The 20,904-nt window shown below is 38.1% G+C and overlaps 2 protein-coding genes and 1 long non-coding RNA gene across 3 annotated transcripts in view; 2 read left to right on the top strand and 1 right to left on the bottom strand.

Annotated features, from left to right (window-relative positions):
* The window catches only part of LOC145501088 (uncharacterized), a 461,598-nt gene that overhangs the window by 421,099 nt on the left and 19,595 nt on the right, over positions 1 to 20,904 (bottom strand). The gene's annotated exons all lie outside the window — the stretch shown is intronic.
* On the top strand, positions 5 to 1,744 carry LOC145501158 (uncharacterized). Its single transcript, XR_014051199.1, has 4 exons — positions 5 to 493; positions 575 to 613; positions 738 to 776; positions 899 to 1,744. It is a non-coding gene; the product is annotated as an uncharacterized LOC145501158 (long non-coding RNA).
* LOC145501502 (uncharacterized) lies at positions 16,617 to 17,162 on the top strand. The gene has a single exon (XM_081480967.1). It carries the CDS (start codon positions 16,617 to 16,619, stop codon positions 17,160 to 17,162), a length of 546 nt encoding a protein of 181 aa, XP_081337093.1.

The raw sequence follows: 20,904 nt of genomic DNA, 5'->3' as shown, positions 1-20,904 counted from the left end.
CGGGACACTGAGAAGCATGCGAGGCACCTACCCATCCTGTAGACTTCATTTTGGTCAAAATTATATGGTGAAAGGATTTTAAACTGACAACACAAAACAGTGAACCATGTAGATAGAAAAACTGAAATTTTAATAGTCAAGCTAGAAAAGTACCTTGAAAACAGATTTCACAACTACAATGGCATATTCAAGTGGCAAAGAATGACCTGATTCTGTAGAAAATAAACAAGTTCTTCAAGGTGAAATATTAAGTTTTTTGTGCACGTCAACGCAACCGCACGAGACATAGCTGACAGCAACTATAGTATGATGTGAGTAAAGAATTTATCCCTAGCCAATGTAACAATATTGCGTGCGAGATATTCTTCAGTTACGTTTGCTTTTCATGAGAACAGTTTTGTTGATTTTTTTTGTTTGTTTGTTCACAAGATTGCTTGGAATTTCTTACAGGATTGCTTGGCAGCAAGAACAGTTGTCTAACCATGGTGAGGAGGTAGGGGTTTAAACTGTATTTAGTTTCAGTATCTAACTTTGTTTTGCTATCTCGTATCTACACCACGTTCGCTTTTCCTAGGCTAACGATCAGGAGCAGATGTCTAGCCATGGTGAGGAGGTAGGGTTTGAATGCAACAAACGACAATTGAATTGCTCTTTACCACAACTGTGACTGTATCTTTTTTTTATGTATCTAACTTTGTTGTACCAGCCCTTATCTACACCATGTTCGTTTTTGCTAGGTTAATGAGCAGGAGCAGATGTCCAGTCATGGTAAGGAGGTAAGGGTCAAAATACAATAAACGACAACTGAATTGCTCTTTACTGCAACTGTATCTTTATTTATTTTCTTACTTAACTTCATTTTACCATCTCTTATCTACATCTCGTTTGTTTTTTCTAGGTTAATGAGGAGGAGCAGATGTCTAGTCATGGTGAAGAGGTAAGGGTTTAAATGAAACAAAATACAATTGTATTGCTCTTTATGACAACTGTAGCTGTATTTATTTTCTGTATCTAACTTCGTTTTACCAGCTCTTAGTTTTCCACTACGTACCATGAACGTAAAAGCAATAAAGAAGTGATTGTTAAATCGTGCCATTGGGTTTCAACAGTGGTCTTGGCCGATCGCACATCGCAGTCGGGATTGCAGCAGTGCAAAAAAATTACAGTAGTCTATTTATCTGTTCACCTCCTTGTTGTAATTCTTGTGATAATTGTGTCAGTTGAGCAAAACAAGAGAGAGCTTTTATTACCACACCATCAACTACCTGGTAATAGCCCAGAATAAAATGAAATTGTGGAATTCGTCACAGTTGTCCCAATTAGTTGTTGCAGTTTACAACAATGAATGCAGAAGTGATGACATTTAACTGCCATTTCCAAGATTCTGTCTGGAAAATTGGAAAATAAACAAACGGATGCTTGAACCATCCTCCTACCCAGTGTCTTTGCTCCCTTTGACCAGTTCATTTTGTCAAGCCAGCATGCACTGTAATGAAGACTCAAGGTACAATATTGATGCTTAAACGTAAGACATGGGTTGCACTGCGGACTTTTTTGTTTTTGTCACACAAGTTTGTCAGGGCATTTACCCTAAGAGGGGTCACACGTTTGCGACATAAAAGATATATGGTATCATTCTGACCATAATCAGTATAATGTCGGCCCAAAGCTGAAAAGGACTTTCTCATCACTTGCTTTGGCTACACTTTTTCTTTTAAGACATTTTCTCTCCCGAGGATGCTTCTTTTGTCTAGACTGGGAGGTAACGACAAAGCTGCTTGTGACTGTGCGTTTTGCTGCTGAAAACAAATCGGCTGCAAGTCATTTCCAATATGCTACGAAAACTGAAAGCCTTGAAATTCATATGGATTAAAGTAGTTAGCCATACTGAAGAATTACAATTGATTGTGACAATTGGGAAAATGTTGAAGCAAGAGCTCTGTACACATGCTGTGTGCTTGTGTTGTGATATCTAATTTAATTGCAGAATTTCAGATTTTACTGATATTGTAACAAAAGAAAAATAAAAAATTTTTTAAGGCCATTAGGCAAGATGTGACCTGCTTCATGACAGAATATCGGTCTCTTTGATCTTAAGGCGTGGCAGACATAGTTATGTCTGATGTGATCGCGACATAAGGGTCGCACATGTCGCGAGCATGCGATGACAGAATTTATGTCCACAGCAAGCTGAGTTTCCATCGCAAGTGGGAACAGCCGAAGTCAAAAGGGAAACCTAAACACCCAGTGAAAGTCCATGTTTGGGCAGGCATATCAAAGAGGGGGCCAACAGAATTCATGGAGTTTGAAGGCAACATGGACGTGCAGTTTTGTCTCTGATCTCCTCAGCAATGGGCTGCTACCATTTATCCGCAGAACCTTCCCTGATGGTCATCAATTCCAACAAAACAATAACCTGAAGTATACCAGCCGTCTTGCCAGCAACTTCATGGAAGACTACAGGATCAACTGGTGGAAAACCCCTTCTGAGTCACCAGATCTTAACCCCATCAATATGCTTTGGCACGAGCAAAAGCATTTCCTTAGAAACATCATAAAACCGAGAACAACGGAAGAGCTAATGAATGGGATAGAAAGATTTTGGAACAAGAGAATGGATGCAGAAAAGTGTACGAAGTATATCGGGCACTTGCACAAAGTCTTGCCGATAGTTGTTGAGCAGCAGGGAAAACCTTCCAGAAACTAGTTCCCGGCTGCACTCTTCAGACACTGACAAAAACAACTCCTTTAGGAGGCATCACTTCTAATAAAAGTGATGACCAACACTGTCCAGTACATGTAATCCCATGAACCCCAATCGCTATTGTGTTTACAACAAAACTCCACGCAGTTTTTGAAGATTCTATCCTCTAATGCATAAAAGAGAACATTAAGTCAAATTCTTAGTTTCATTATTAATAGAAACTTTGAATTCTCCGGGACATTCGATTGAATCGAAACCTGGCCATTTCTGTTTCTTGCTTTTTTTTCTTTTGTAAGGAAACACATGCAGAATAATGTTTATGACAACCATGGTGTTTATGTTGATAAGTAAGAAAATAACAGTGGTGACATGAATTTATCACACTTTCTGCCAACCATGTTTGAACTCACATATTTCAAAGGGATACTCAGTAGATGGCTGTATATTTAGGTTTTCTATCATCTTTGCTACCCAGACTGTATAGGCAAGGAGATATAACAATACTACTTCTTAGCTCATTGACTGAGTCAGTGTTTCCATCTGGGACTCCAGGCCAGTAAACAGAATGGACGTACAAGATTCTGATTCTATATTTATGCAGTGTATGTAACACAAGCCAGAAGTCAGCATCAAGAATCAAAAACTGACAAAAAAAGTTACTCTGAAATCATAATCAACAAATGGATAAAAATAATCTGAATCATAAGAAACTTATTGAAATTGAGCGACAAAACAAACAACAACTAGACAAGCCCTGGCGATTTTGATTCGCATCAACCACATGTAAATATCAAACATGAGCTGCTTCGAGAGTTTCTAACTTCTATCAAGCTGTAAAAACAAAACCCAGCATCGAATTGAAAACTGACCAGAAAAGTTACTCTGAAATCATCAGCGAATGGATTAAAGATAGCTCTGAGTCGAAAGAAATGTGTTCATACCAAGCATCAACACAAACAACTGATTGGAAGAAGCTGGTGATTTTGAGTCGCATGAGCACTTTGAGAGTTAAAGTTTCTGATTTCTATCGAGCCCTTCGCACAGTTGATTTAAACCAAACTCAGCATTATGTTCAGAACTGTTACTCTGTTGTTACTCTGAAATGAATGATAATTAAATCCAAATTGAAAGAAGTTCAACCGAGGGACAAATCAGTTGATTTAAATAAGCCAACTGATTTACAAATGTAGAGTCACTTACCGCCTCTAGTCGCAACTCGAAAATTTCCCTGTCTGCAAAAGTAAACCAACAAGATTGACATGTACATGTATTTGGAATAATTAATCGAGCAATAAATTCTTTGTCTCCTCGACTCGAAAGACTCACCTCGAAACTCGAACGACTCAATTCGAAACTCAAACGACTCAACTCGAAACTTGAACAACTCGACTCGAGACTCGATACTTGAAGTTTTCGAGTTTTGAGGATTGAGGATCAAGTTGAGTCATTCGAGTTTCGAGTGACTGTCAACTTACATTTGACCAGTACTGTAACGTGGTTCAATCCACCTTACAGCAAAAATGTAGAAATGAGTCGGGAAATGCTTTCTTTCACTTGTTGACCAATACTTCTAAGTCAAATCCACTTCATAAAATCTTTAACTGCAACACTCTAAAACTGACTTTAGCTACATGAGCAACGTCAGGACCATAATCTCCAACCACAATAAGGCTGAACTTAACAACGAATTAAAATCCTTGGATGAAATGAAACAGGTCTGTAGTTGCCATAACAACAATTCTTGCCCCCTGGACAGAAATTGTAATGTGATGAACATTATTTACCAAGTGGAGGTCACCACCCCGGAATTGAAAGAAACATACATCAGTCTTTGCGACACAACTTTCAAAGAGAGGTATAGAAACCACATGTGCTCTTTCAGAAACCAACGGTACCGAAATGTAACTGAACTAAGTAAACACATATGGAATCTGAAGGACCTTAAAATAAATTACAAAATCAAATGCAAAAAAGTGAAACAAGCAAAATAGTATTCAAACATCAACAAAAAATGTAACCTGTGTTTATGGGAAAAGTTTCTCATCATTTGTAAACCTGAAATGGCAACACTTAATCATAGAAATGAACTGACATTGACCTGTAGACACCCTAAGAAATTTCTGTTAAATACCACAATTGCTTAATTGTATTTTATATACAAGACTGTTACACTTTCATCATACAATAGCATCTCGACATGTCCTGCTGTAAGGCATTCTTCCCTATTTTTAAATGTGTATATCTAAGATTATAACTGTTCTTTGTGACAGTTGCCTGATGATTGCTTTGCAAGAAGCATGAAACTTGGAGTAGCGAATAAATGTGTTTGAATTAGTCTGACTCCATAAATCTATTTATATTCCCATTATTCACTACTATTTAATATTTGTCAGAAATCACTGTGAATCACCTTCTAAAGGGAACAGGTTGGTGATTCAAAGATAAATGAGGCAGTTAGTTGTTGTTATTTTTCTGCTCATCCTATACAATTATTTCATATCCGGGGGGCAATTTACTGTGAATCGCTGATGAACTTGGGCAGAGTGATGTGATCCTAACTGCAGAAAATGTGATTCTCCTCAGAGCTTGCTACTTAAAAGTCCTTCCAGTTCAACTGAATGGCAGGGTTGGTTCAGTGGCTTAGTAGTAAGACATCTGACCAGTTACCAGGAGACCTGGGTTCGATTTCTGGCTGAACACATTTTTACTCATTTCTTTGTTGCTTCGATTTCTGTTCCCATCATTCACTACTATATATCTATATATATAACTGCAGACAGTACTGTTTCAGCCTTCTGGGCCTCATCAGTGTACTGCTAATGCTAGGATGGAGAAGCCATATGGTCACGCCAAACGATCCCACACTGGTGGTATCGTCTAAGCCATGCCAGAGTGCTCAAACTAGTTAACTAGTGAGCATGGGCAATGCTAATAGCACTGACTCATCCTGGTAGGTGCTCAATTTGGACATGAAAGCATAGCTTTGTACGCCAAAGAGCTATACATATAGGTATATCTATATCTATTTCAAGGGGCAGTACTTTCACACCCCTTTCCCCAACCCCATTCTCTGCCAGTTTGGACACGACATTACCAGCTTTTCTTTCCAGTCTTGAATATTTTCAGTTCTTCTCCTCGCTTTAAAGTTGGCAGCTGTTTCTCTATTCTCATCCTCATCCCTCCTGACAGCTTTTAACAGTTCTTCCTCGCTTGTTTGGACATAACATTCTAGCGATATCTTTGCTTGATTGACATAATCCTCTACCGATATCAAATTAGTAGTAGTAGTAGTAGTAGTATCAAATTAGTAGTAGTAGTAGTAGTAGTAGTAGTAGTATCAAATTAGTAGTAGTAGTAGTAGTAGTAGTAGTAGTAGTAGTATCAAATTAGTAGTAGTAGTAGTAGTAGTAGTAGTATCAAATTAGTAGTAGTAGTAGTAGTAGTAGTATCAAATTAGTAGTAGTAGTAGTAGTAGTAGTAGTAGTATCAAATTAGTAGTAGTAGTAGTAGTATCAAATTAGTAGTAGTAGTAGTAGTAGTAGTAGTAGTAGTAGTAGTAGTAGTAGTAGTAGTAGTAGTAGTAGTAGTAGTAGTAGTAGTAGTAGTAGTAGTAGTAGTAGTAGTAGTAGTAGTAGTAGTAGTAGTAGTAGTAGTAGTAGTAGTAGTAGTAGTAGTAGTAGTAGTAGTAGTAGTAGTAGTAGTAGTAGTAGTAGTAGTAGTAGTAGTAGTAGTAGTAGTAGTAGTAGTAGTAGTAGTAGTAGTAGTAGTAGTAGTAGTAGTAGTAGTAGTAGTAGTAGTAGTAGTAGTAGTAGTAGTAGTAGTAGTAGTAGTAGTAGTAGTAGTAGTAGTAGTAGTAGTAGTAGTAGTAGTAGTAGTAGTAGTAGTAGTAGTAGTAGTAGTAGTAGTAGTAGTAGTAGTAGTAGTAGTAGTAGTAGTAGTAGTAGTAGTAGTAGTAGTAGTAGTAGTATTGTGACTAACCTGGCTCCAAACCGAATGGATCAATTTATCGTGATTTTGACTGGGTTTTCCATTTTTGGCTGAAAACAAATCACAAAAAAATCTTTAATTGATCTTCCTGGGAACTTGGGGTCAGTTGATCAAATATGGCAACAAGAAAAGTTCTGGTGGGTCTGGAACACCCCAAGTTAGAATCATAGTTGAGAATGATACGCCTCCAACTGCTGTTGTTACTGGATCAAAAGATTCTGCTGAAGAGCTGAACTGTGACTTTTACGTGACTGATTCATAGGACGATCAAGGTGATGATTCTGAACGTTCCAATGGTCCTGAACCAGAAGCTTCTCAGCATTAAGCGCATGCTCCAGCTGGGCATAATTCCTGATAACAACTGCTGACTCCTAACTTGCTAACTTGAAATCCCTTTCAACCATCCTCATGGCCCTAAAGTCCAACTACCAGGCAGTGAGCAACCCATTGATTTGTTTAAATTATTTTTCAATATGGCACATAACCCAGAGGAAGAGGAAATACAAGATTCGGGAAATGACTTAAAGCTCCCACACAGGAGAAGTGCACTCCAAGTGAGTAGTAGAAAGGCCCAACCATGTACATATACGCTAATGCTGCAGTTCAAATATACAGTCTGCTGGTTGACATTAATATAGCACTATATTGACGTGACCTTCAAACCAAATTAGTCCAGCAAAAGTAAAGTTGCCATTTTCAATTCCAATTTGTTAAATTACACTGGGAACTGACACAAGCCAAGTAGTCACCTCATCATCTTTTGCAAAGGAAGAGCTACTCTTCAGTAACAATGGAAATGGAATCATTCTGTTGACAGAACGTCTCATTTGCTGCAAAGCAAACCCTCTTCGCAGGCAGCACATTACCATAAAAAATTCCTCAACTGGTTTGAGCTTTCTTCGTCTCCCCTGTTTGTTGTTCCGGTGCTCTGTTTTTAAGTCGTCTTCTTCCATGTGATTGTAGAAAGCATCTGGTATACCACGTTCAGAAGGAGAGCAGTATCTGATGTTTTCCCCTTCAACGCCTGGGTTGAGAAATTCGAAAGTGGCTACAAAAGTATCGTACTTGGGAAAACCTGTATAGAAAGATATGTTTTCGTCGCATTTAAATCTTTCTCTTTCAAACACATGCTTAGTCATAGATTCAATTTTTTTTCTCCACTGCTGTTAATTTCTCTTGAAGCAGAGTGTTTTCGTTTTCTAGTGCAATCATTTGGTTTTTGGCATCTTCTGCATCTTGCTCTAGTTCATCTGCATCTGCTTTTTGAACAGTTTCACTCTCATTCACTGAATCCAATGAACTACATGCCACAGCACTGGTCGATGGCTTCAGTGTCTTCATTTTTGCGAAAGCTTGTAAAGGAAATTGTACCGCTGGAGCCTTCCTCTTTCATGGTGATTCCTGAACACCATTTAAATCTTGAAGGGACCACATTATCCTTTACATCTACTCTTCTATTTAGCTACTGAAAATGTCAAGAACACACCTTTGTCTTCTCTGTCATGCAAAAGTCCTTTCCCTCATCCCTTCTTATTGCATGCAGGCATTGTGTATGTCTAGTTTTGTCAATGGCAAAATTAGAATATCTTTTCATTTTTTTCATCCTTCTAAACTTTTTGATTCCATTCAGGCACGCAGCAGAAGGAAGGCATTATCAAAAACAAGCAAGAACTCTCACTGAGTTATTATTCAAAATCACAAACTAAGGACTGACTAGCCTTGTTCTCATGTTATTCAGCCCAGGTTATCCGAGTGTTCCGAGTGTATTCTGGGCTGTGCTTAACAATAATTTTTATTGATTGGTGTGCAGATTTTTGGGAGACAATACTCTTCCCAAAGCATATTTGCACATAAATCAATTCCAGAGTGATGTTGCAATGAACATCGTGGAAGTAACTGCAGTAGAATCTTTTTGACAAAGTTGGATCCTGATAAGATTCGACATTATCCTGGGAAATTCTGCAGGATCCTACACAGCATTTCTATCAGTATAAGGATAACTGTTACTTGGGCTAAGCAAACCAGTTTTCTTTATATACCCTTTTGGTTTACATGTAAGTAAGCAACGTTCCACTTTCTTTTTTGTGACAAATGCTCAATGAACAATCTATCAATTCACAGGAAAATTTTACAAAAAAAAACATTAATGTGATTTGTAAAACCTGTAATGAGAATTAGCAAATTCACATCATTAGTAAATTCCCATTGATGGGAATTTTCTGAAGAAGCAATGCTGTAAACAATTCCCATTAATGTAAATTTAGCCGTGTGCAGGTAAGTTTATAAATTCCCATTGATAGAAAGCAACTTGACAACACCAGTCACAGGTATATGAAATCCCGTGATAGTATTTTATACAGAAACTATTGATGGGAAAGTATTTAAAACCATTCATGTGAATTTAGATGTCTAGTCCCTTATGTGAAATATTAAAATCCCATTGATAGAAATCAACTTGGTAACACCAGTCATGGCTTTACGAAATCCCATGATAGTATTTTATACAGAAACCATTGATGGGAAAGTATTAAATACACAGAGTCTTGACTTCATCAAATGCAATAAATATGTCTCTATAGAATGTTGGAATGTGCCTTAAATATTTGACATCGTAGTTACATCGAAGCAGGAAATTGAGACCTCTGTGTTTGTTAAAAAAAAAAGTCTGGTACTACTTTCCAATTGCAGTTATCTCTAGAGGGTAGTCCTTTGATCCATGCAAGTCTGAGCGATTTTATCTTAAGTTTGATGTCAACGATCCGTAAGACCCCCGTGGAAAGGTCTTGGTACATACTAGTCCATTTTATTTTGTCCTTCTTATTTTTCCAAAGTTTATTAATAAACATTTTAAGGTTTACTAAGAAAGATTACAAAATAACATTTTCTTTGGGACCATTCATTTTTTTATGAGGTGGTGAGGCATGCCAAAAAAATATGGCTGCAAGGGGTGACGGCATCAGAAACATTTGCTGTGTAAGGGGGGAGGCACTCAAAATAATAACTTCCAAGTGTCGAATTATGTAGTGTAGTGCAAAATTTCTACCAGAATGCATGGGAGAGCATGCCCCTGGACCTCCTGCTTTGTCATGCACCAAATAGCATGAATGCAACTCTACCAACTATTTTGTTGCAAATACACATTACCTCACTATCACATCCCACCAATAAACAGTTAATCAATGTACAGTACCAGCATTTATTATTGTCACTTAAACCTTGCGGTCTGAACAGGAGCAAAGTTCCAACTAGTTTAAAAAACAATTTAGAATTTAAAAAACATGTTTTGGCAGATTTTAGCTGATATTTTTTTCCTTTGAGCTTGATAGAAGTTTTAATATTTATAGTTTATCATTTTTTGGGGAGGGGGTCATATCAAAAATTTAGTGTCACATATAGGGAGCAGGGTATCTTACATCATATATACCACATCTATCAAATATTTCACCAGCCTTTCCTCCCTACAATATACCCCATAAAGAATGATCTCTTATGTCCCTTTACCCATGAGCAGAGACCCTTTCATCTCCAGGTTATCACACTTGCCGGTGTTTAGTGAGTAAATCATTTAAGAGCCATTGACTGTACAGTCCAATAATGTGTTGTATAACTCTAAACCTGCTCTGTGAGGCCTCTGTAAGTCACAAGTGGTAGTAACATACTGGAAATACTCTTGATAGTCATTTCTTTAAGCTTGTTCTACTAACTGCACTCTGGCATACTGTAGCTCGTCATCGGGAACATGTGCTACCAAGTTAGTAGTCCCACCATGAATCTCAGGTAAATAGCATAAGGAATCTGGTCATCCAGACATGGTATCATGTCTCGACTTTTGAATTTAATGTGTGTTCCAATGCTCTTTTAGCTGCTCAATATCTTCCTGCAGTAACTGTGCAAAACAGAACCACAAGCACTCTGATTCTAGTTCACTAGCTGGATTAAAAGTTCCTTGGTGTTCCAAATCTTTAAAGAAATTTATCCACTAGTTTGTTCTGCTTCCTCTGAAGTAGGACCACCATGCCTCTGATCTCTGATTTCTGGGTGATGTAATGCAATGATGACTGTTTAAATCAACTGGAAAATAACTGTGTATCGAAGCCATTAAAACATTCTCAGTCCCCAAGTCTGTAATCAGTTTCTGAGGACATCCAGCTCGGTGTTCAACAGCATCAAGATAATAGGTCGCAATATTATGAGGCCAGTTGTTTGATTGCGTTACATACAATCATAATACCTTTCTGCTCCATCCATTGATGCAGGCGTGAATTGGAAAACTGAAAGGTTTGAGTTTGTCATAGCCATGGCAGTGTGATGTATCATTTGGCCCATTGTACCAGTAAGCCCTTCTACGAAGGCAGTGTGCCCTTCTTTTCTCTGTTCCTTCAGGATCCAATTCTCTAAGTGAGGCTTCGACAGTATAGCATGGAACACCAACACCTTGCATCTTGAGGGTGTGCCAAACATGCCTGTAGCCTCCCATGCAGTCAGGTCCATCTAATAAACTTCTGATCTTGTCTTGAACTGAACTCACATCGTATTCCACATTTCTTCTTTTCAAACTGTATTGTTTCAAGCACCTTTTCAGCAGAGCTATACTCATTCCAACACCATGGTATTTATCCCAAAAAGCAAGTATTTCATCATAAGTAAAGCTTTGTTAAAATAATTGCGAATCGCAACCTCTTTGCTATCTCCGTCTGCCATTTTGTGTGTTTGGACCAAACCTTGTTCCTAGGGTCTCTCTTGGGGCCAAACTGACACAAGTGTTGTCACTTCTGCTGTGGCTTTTTTCAATTTTCACAACTTTTTGCTGTGGCTTTCACAAACTTTTGCCATGGCGTTCACAAACTTTTGCCTTGGCTTTCACAAACTTTTGCCATGGCATTCACAAACTTTTGCCGTGAAGTTCACAAACTTTTGCTGTGGTGTTCGCATACTTTTGCCGTGGCATTCACAACTTTTTGCCTTGGCATTCACAAACTTTTGCTGCAGCATTTACAAGTTTTTGCTGTGGCATTCAAACCTTTGGAGTGGTTACCAGATCTTTACTTTGGTTGGTTTAAAAATAAGTTTGCCCACCTTAAACTTAAGACAGTAAACTAAGTTAATGTTGACGCTATTTTTTTAATTGTGTAGTATTAAATTGATACTTTTGCTGTAATACTTGTGAGCCACTGTAGTTTTCTGCATAATGGACACATTTTTCTGCATTCCTCTCCCCTCCTGAAAATGTCAGCTGGTGTATCTTCCTCTTGCACCGTCTTGCTCATTCCTCTTGGTGGCATCTACAGTATGACAATTACCATCAAGATAAAAGTTTCATATACCAACTTTAGACCCCCCAGCTTTTTTTTCCTGCTATGGCAATGACAGGCCATGATCAACTATTTTGCTTTCATTTCCTATGGCAACGATAGGCCACGGACAATTTTGCTTTTAGTTAAGTTTACAATGCCTTTTTTCAAACTATTTTTTCAAATTAGTTTTTAAATTTATTTCACAGCTAATTTGGTTACGTTTGAAATAACTTTCATTTTTTAAAACATTTTGTTTTATTTTATTCCTTGAGATATTTTTTTTTGATTTAAATTAATTTCTTGATTTAATTACTTTTGATTTTAAATTAATATGTTTGCGAGACAAAACAAAATGACATTAAAAGAAACAAAGAATACAACCAAAAATGCAAATAAAACATAAATTTACAAGAAATTTGTTAAGACAATGGGTTATTTTGTTATGGCAGTCCCAGACCACCATACAGATCTCCATGATGACTCTAGCAAAAGTGACTCCAGTCAAACCCAACTGGAAGGCAATTTAAAAGAAAGCTACAACCTTGGTCACAAGGGTTGGAAAAAAATCATTCTATACACATTTTGCCCCTCCCCACCCCTGAGCAATGTTAACAAAACACTTTCATCTAACACAAGTTTGTATTTTACCTTTTTCCAACATTGAATGGGGGAATGGGGTTGTTGACACTCATTCTGTAGGTATTATGATTATGATTTCATGATTTTGGCATTTTCCAACACAATTTGTCCATGATTGTAGTTTGGCTAAAGGAAAGAAGATCGGCTATTCCCAGAAGCCATTAACAGGACACTCTCAATAAGGATGACTGAATGAAGGAAGCCTCCTTTTACACCTCAATGGGTGACAAACAGACATGGAAGGTTGTATACAAATGCTTTCCACAATTAAGAAATGTGGAGCTGTGAAGGAAGGATTTCTTTGAATATTTGACTCTAGTAACCCTTTCGACGAAATATGTAACCTGTAGTTGATTGAAATTTCTCAGTCTAGAATGTCCATCATTGCACCATCGCTGATTGCTCGTTTGTGAAATAACACTGGCTATAAGAGTTGCTGCTCAAAATGTAAACACACAACTGAGGATTCTCCACTAAAGTAACTAGAAGATTATTCATTTTCTGGTATTTTGGAATGACGGCTGTGTGGAAAGGTTCCATATTTACACAACACCCCTCATTTTTTAAAAAATGTATGAAACCATAAGAGCTACTTTATTTAGGCCTAAATATGCACAATATGCAAAATATACATAATTATTTACAATTTTAATTTTAATCCCAGATAATGACCAATATATTAATTTTCTCCTTACACTACATGTAACAATACATATCATGGAAACATGGTTTAGAATATTAATTTTTATTACTTGAAATGTGTATCAGTTTTATCTGTCTGTCATGACTAAAATCCGAACACAACTAATAGGATTTCCTTGTCTCAGTTATTGTCTGCTGGCATTCCTCCCAAAAGGCAAACTAGTCTCTTGGAAGAAGACTTCAAGTTACCAATTTCTTCAAAGCTATTTCTTCAACATAACCTTACCATTGATAGCATTGATATTGTTCAACCAAAAAGAAAGTCCATCACGAATCTCACAGGAAACACCCAAGGGCTGATCCCAGGAAGTTCTACAGTTAATCGCTACATAGCGGTTTCTTGAAAACAACCTGGTAACATTGCCTACTGCACAAGCCACAGCCTCAAAAGCACTTCCAACAAACATTTTTATTTCGACACTGGTTCTACTCCTTTAGGAGATGCAGCACTTACAAGAAAAAGTGCAGGGTAGGAACCAACAGGTTTTTTACAAAGTGGCCAAAAATCCCTCTGGGGGAACTACTGACACTGATTTACTTCTGTTCAATGGACCAGAGTCGTAAATCGATGGCTATGATGTCTATAAACAATAACTTGGTCTGTACTATTTTCCGGAGTTTGGAGGATGTATGATCCATGGACATTGAGAGAAATCCTTTCATTCCATTTAGGGGAACAGCTGTCGTCAAGTGGGATGAGAGCAAATTCAATCACAAAGCAAAGGTAAGTATACTAAATGCTTCTAATTTGTTATGATACCATTGCTTTGTTGAATTTCGGTTGAATTCTTTGACAAATAGTTTCATTGATCAACAATCATTAACTCAATTAGTATAACAGAAGAAGGCAAGCTCCCGACTTGTAGGTCTTTGGCATGATTTCAACAGCCACAAGGCCTGCTAAAGGTTACTACGAAGTGGTGGCAAGTCAACATCGTGCAACTCTGTTGCCAATTCTTGAAAGATGTCTGCAACCTGGCAGTGAAGTGTGCAGATGACGGGGGGGCCCTACAAAAACCTGGAGAAACATCTGTTTGTTAGCAGTTCCCAGGCACCACTGTGTAGAAAGTCCACAATAACTGCTTTATGAAGGACAGACTTGAATCTGCGATCTCGTGCTTTAACAGTTCTTGAGTACATTCATGGATGCGAAGGGAAGTGTTCAAAGGGAGTATATTTGTTGATGCTAACGCAAATGTTCAAAGAGATTGATTACCTTGAAGTAGTTTATCTCCTAAAACAGCCACAAAAACATGACATTTCTTTCATGACAAATTTTTAACATCCAGGCTTTCCAACTTTCTTTAGGTGAGGAGCCTGCAAACTACTTTTTCATCAAACATTTTCACGTGAAAGCTGAACTTACTTCAAGTCCAGAAGAGAAGAACACATGGCAAGAAACACAGCGTGCAAGGCATTGTGGTTGCATTTGTGGGTACACCTCAACGGATCGTGATAGATGTTTGAGGCTCGCTTCCCTTGCCAATTATATCTGCTGACTTCACTCAGTAACTTCAGGCTCCTTCGCTGCGTCGGCAACAAAGGTCATCAAAATAAGTCCATATACAATGATTTTCAACAGCACAAGTAAAGTGGTTATTATTGCATGGCACAACACCTCTCAGTTTGTACTGAGCTCCGGTGATCTCAAACAGCTCAGAGACATTTATGTCCTTCATCAACCCCGGAGGAAATTCAATAAACAGGAATTTAGAGTTTGATACATTGTTCAAAACAGGCTGAGTGGTACAAGTATTACAGGTGACACAATTCAGTTATCCTGGGTTTGTATGCACATCAGTAACATACTGGGGCCACATATTTTTATCTAAACCCAACTGTTGTTTTCCATGTTCAGTAACTGATGCTAAAATAATTTTGCAATTCAAAGTCACAAATTGTGCACAAGTGTTACCGAAAGAATCAAAGGTTCTTTAAATCACAAAGAGACTCTCTTCATCCACACTCATATTAACAAACATACTTTGCTCAAATATTTGACTAAAACAGGCATTAATCTGCGGCCACAAACGAACCACAATGGTCAATGATGTATGACTATACAGGCTGGCAAATTTCCTTCAATAACGCATTGTCTTCTCATAAACAGATGTAATGTGAGCAAATATTGCTCACATTACAGCTCACAGACTAAAATTTAACCATTAAGGCATGAAAGCATATTAAAAGGCTCCGACAAAGTTTTTGCATAGTTTTGCCTGAATGTTTCACAAAAGGAAATCTTATTTTGTGATTTGAATGTTTGAGTAAACAAGCAAGACACAGTTTAGACAACACAAAATGGCAGCTTATGCATGTTTGTTGGATTTTGGACCAAATTTCTTTCCTTTTCAGAACACAAACTGCTACCTATTACAAGGTAAGAACTTTGATAATTGGTGAAGTTTTCTAATGATTAATAGTGACCGCCGCAAATGCATATTTCCCACCACAAGGCAAGGGAATTATCACCAAAGAATTTTCATTTCTTTGGTGTCAGAAAAATGCTTTGTCCATGATCATTATGACAGCGCATACTGCAACTGTGAAAAGTTTGAACATGACATTTGTTCAATCTCAAACGGATTGAGAAAAACATGCTTTAAACTAGCCATATGGCTAAGTATATTGCCACTTTAAATAAAGTGTCCTTATCCTTATCCTTATCCTTATCCTTCACATGTTGCTGGATGTAGCACTCTATCCTCGAGCATATGAAGGGGTGGGAATGGAACAGCGTTTATTGTTGAAATTCTGCTCAATTTCATAAAAGGTTTACCAGATCACATATTTTGAGATAATTTAAGCAGCCATGTTTAATCACATTCATTGACCCCAGCACTGTTTGTCACAGCTGATCAAGAAGACGTAACACTGACCATCTTTGATGACAAACTTTCAGTGCTGTATGCAATTTACAAACAACAGTCAGGTCAAGACAAAGAGTTTAGCCAGCTGACAGAAAAAGACCTGACAGAGATGCTTCTAAGTGTGAATGCAACCATAACCTACAGTCACAACAACCGCGTTCTAGCAATCTCCTGAATTGTCCATTGTCTCCATTACACTGAACAAAACATTGAAACAATGCAGATCTTAACTTGCCAATGTTTATTACACTTTTCACCATCATGTACAAACCATTAGTTTCAGTTGCAATCACTGATTATGACCTTTAACCCCAAAGAATCATTTGTCTAGTGCCTCTGCAATGCACTAACCATGCACTCCACATTTTCGATTCGTTCAGATTTGACACCGCTTCACCAGATCATCACTTTCTGTTTACTATGGACGTCAAATCACTATACACGGTTATTCCTAACAACCCTGGACTGCAAGCGCTGGCCTACTTCCTTGACAAGCGCGATGTCAAAGAACTTTCAACATCCACCCTCACAAGACTAGCCGAGCTGGTGCTAACCTTAAATTCATTCTCTTTCAACAATGAATACTATCGTCAACTTGGTGGAGTTGCAATGGGAAGCAAAATGGGGTCAAACTATGCCTGCTTGTTCGTTGGACATGTAGAACAAATTCGCAAGCAGTACACCGGATTCATACCTCAGCTGCACAAAAGGTACATCGATGACATTGTTGGAGCAGCGTCATGCCGGAGAGAGGAACTCGAAGCCTTCATTGACTTCATTTCTAACTTCCACCCAGCACTTCAATTTACATCCAGTATTACTGACACGGAACTACCCTTCCTGGACATCAACCTACGCATTTCTGATGATAAGATTCAAACCTCTGTCTTCTACAAGGAAACAGATACTCACAACTACCTCCATTTCTCTTTTCATCCTGACCACTGCAAGCATGCTATCCCTTAAAAAACAGTTCCTCCGCCTGCGTCGACTTTGCTCTGACGACGATGACTTCCTGGTTAAATCTTGGGACATGACTACATTTTTTACAGCGTGGTTATCCGTCTACTTCCCTAGAGCATGATCTGCGTAGGGTAACAACCATCCGTCGTCCAGACACTCTGAGCGGGTCCGAACATGGTGAAAAAACAGTTGATAGAGTGCCTGTGGTCCTCACATACCACCCCTTTAACACCCAAATTAAACAGTATCTAATTCAGAACTTTCGCATTCTATCAACGGATCTGCAAACGTGTGACATCTTCCCACGAGCACCTTTTGTGGCATACAAACGCAACCTCAACCTACGAAACATGTTGGTACGCTCCACCAGCAACTCCTCGTCTGAGCAGCCTGGGTCATGTGCATGTCAATGCTCTCGTTGCAACACCTGTGAGTACATCAATCCTCTCACCGTGATACCAGGTCCTAAATGCACCTTTACCATCCGAGAACATTTTACATGTATGTCGGAAAATCTCGTGTATTGCATATCCTGCCGCAGATGCTCCCATCTCTACATCGGTGAAACCGGTCGAAGCCTCAGAAGTCAATTTGGTGAGCATTTGCGAAGCATACGCAAGAACACTCCTGGATTTCCTGTGGCCCAACATTTCAACTCTACGGGCCACAGTATCACAGATGTCCAGGTGTGTGGTATGCGTTTGTGTAGTGGCACCAACATCCAGCGAAAACAACAGGAGATGAAGCTGATTTTTCAGCTAGGAACAGTGCAGTCGCATGGACTAAACATAAACTTCAGCTACATTTAAACAATGCACGCACAATTTTTCTACATGCGCACGCCCATCTAACATAGTTACAAATCTACTGTGTATTTTAACGGTTTTTTAATGGTTTTTTAACACTGAAGAAGGGTCATATACCCGAAACGTCTGTGTTTTCATGAACATTTTTGACGCTTTCCAATATTTATACATCCAGTATTGCTTCACTCATTTTTAACCAAGTGTCACGCATCAGCAACGACTTTTCAGTCTACCAATATACTATTACTTAACATAGCCTTCTGGTTTACATCTTCAGTTTACATGTTGCTGTTGTTGTTATTCATTTTATATGACCGGACAATTAGAAGGTAGGGAGACTACCCATATTTCTAATGGCCCTCACTTATATACAGTTCTGTTACAATAGTTGTAATGTTATCTTTGTTAGGATTGTTCTGGTTTGTACACATGTTGATGCTGAAAGGTTTGTTTTAAAGTAAAGTTGATTCTGACAGTTGTGTTGAACTTTAACTTATTATCTTCATTTACATCTTTATGCATTTCTTTTATTCAAATCACCTCATACAACCATTCCAGACTCCTTTTCATTCAGCCAGTGTCAACTATCACAGCATTTGTGGGTTCGTCATACCTTCCTGTCTAAACCTAGAACTAGTTCAGTTCTAAATTATATTGTTGAAAATTAACCTGTGTTTTTCTTGTACTGAGTTCTTAGTCCGGTTAATCAAAGCACGGTTAGCGCACTAACCCAGGGTTAATGGTTTTGTGCAGTCAAGTTAACCCACTTTTAAGCAATTAGACCCTGGAAACTAGATGAAAGAAACATTTGTAGCCCTAGCAACCTCTTTCTCATGCAATTACTAGAACGCAACATGGGTTTCAAAGCATTGTGTAACATGCTACAACTGCTGGAAAGGAGGCTGTACAAATGCACAACAAATAATCGTCTGGTTTAACTCTTGACCCCTTTCGCATTCACTGCAGATAGGCATACTAGTTTTATTTTGCAAATTTTTCTTCATTGTGACAAGTTTATAAAGGGTGGTTTTCACAATTTATGAGCTGAGAGGGATGGAGAGCCAGTGTGAACAAGATGAAATTTCAAACTGCACTCTAGAAAAATGGGCAAATTACAATACCTGTATGGACATGAAACCTAATGCAACGCCAAAAGTTACATGCAAGTCATTTGCAAAAGCTCCCTTATGGTAGAGCTAGAGAATACTAATGATGCTAAAATCAGTGATACTCCATCACTGTCAGGCACTAAAGTTGTGCACAGTCAGAAAAAAAAGAGAAGAGAAGGAAAAAAAGTTCATTTTACAAGAAGTATAAAAAGAAAGAAGGCAATTGCAAACACAGCCAAGAGAAGTAAGAAGTCTGATGCATCTGTGCAACTTGATAATTCACCAGTCAACTTTTGTGAGTTTCAAATGAATGAAGATAACAATTTTACCTTACCTTACCTTAATCACCCACTGATAACATTCATGATAAGGATGACAAACTGTATACTCAATAATTATTATGCTTTCATAATATTGTAAATAGTGTCCCCAATAATTTTATTTAAGCTAAATACTATTGACACTTTAATAAAGTCTTTCATTCATTTCTTTCATTCATTCATTCATTCATTGCATCCTTACAACAAAATTTTTAATAATACAATTTATGCTTTCATAAAATTACATGCTTAGAACACAATTTTCAATAAGACAATTTACCACATAAATCAACCATCACCACTATCTCGCAGAGATTAATTATACCACATAATACAACTGAAGCATTTTCACCATTAAATCAAAAATTGTTATATCACAGGATTAGACATTAGTAATAGGACATTTATAGTGTTAGTTACAAATAAAAAATTCAAGATTGTTTTGTTGTTTCACGTGCATTCTATTACATTGCATTCAATTTGTTGGTTGAATTTATTACAAGGAGTATAAACAGTAATTGTCCATGCTAAACATAACATGTTTGGTAGAGCAAAATCAGTCAAGCCCTGCCTGGCACTAGTGTACTCAAGTTAGGGACCTGGCACTAGTCAGGCCACATTTGTTGTCTTTTGTTTCATTTCACTTTTCTATTATTCCGTGTACATGCGAACTGTTCTGAGCTGAACTAATTAAGCCGTTGTACTAGCAAAATGGATGGACTCTTATCTATGATAGAAAAGTGAAGATAAGTCTACAGAGAAAACAAGGGAACCTCAGCGACAAGAAGTCCAGTTTCGTTGTTCAGGAAAGACAATAAACTGCCCGCCATCTTGCTTTCACAACATGTAGTGTCTCTCTGCCAAAAGTAAACTCTCAGCTTCCACAGACCCTCTCCTGGACAACAACAATGCCAAAGCATAAATGCCCATCTTGTGATTGTGAGTACGAAATAGCTGATGTTGAGGACGCCCTGGCTGCTGTTCTAATCTCCGTCCATTTGAGCGACACTCACACCATGGCCGTTGCCGCACCACATCCTGCTGCCACGGCAAAAGGAGAAAAGGTCCAGCACCCAACAGTCTCTGCCACAAGATCGAGATGAAGAATGGTCTTACTTTGTTGGAACGCTGGAACGACTATGCAGAAGCAACCAAAGTCACCGGGAACCGCCATTCAGAAACTCGCCGTGAGAGAAGAGAAACAAAGTGTAATAATTGAGAAAACACAAAAGACAACATAGGAATTACACTCAGAAACTGTAATACAAAAAACTGCATTCCACAGGTTAATGACAAATAACTCTATTCCTTAATAATATCACAATATGGACTTCCAATTTATTTTTACAAGGTCGGGGCAGATTTAGTGACTGAAAATGAACGATTTATTCCATAAACGCAACAACATTTATAACAATATTCATCTGCTCTTCGACCCAAACGTCCAGCTCACGTTTTTTCGTTTACAACATGTCATCACTCGGACCTAGTCTCCACTCGGTAAATAGGC

The sequence above is a fragment of the Orbicella franksi genome, chromosome 10 (assembly GCF_964199315.1).
Source record: "Orbicella franksi chromosome 10, jaOrbFran1.1, whole genome shotgun sequence".
Lineage (NCBI taxonomy): Eukaryota > Metazoa > Cnidaria > Anthozoa > Scleractinia > Merulinidae > Orbicella > Orbicella franksi.
This window is presented reverse-complemented; position numbering and strand designations above follow the sequence as displayed.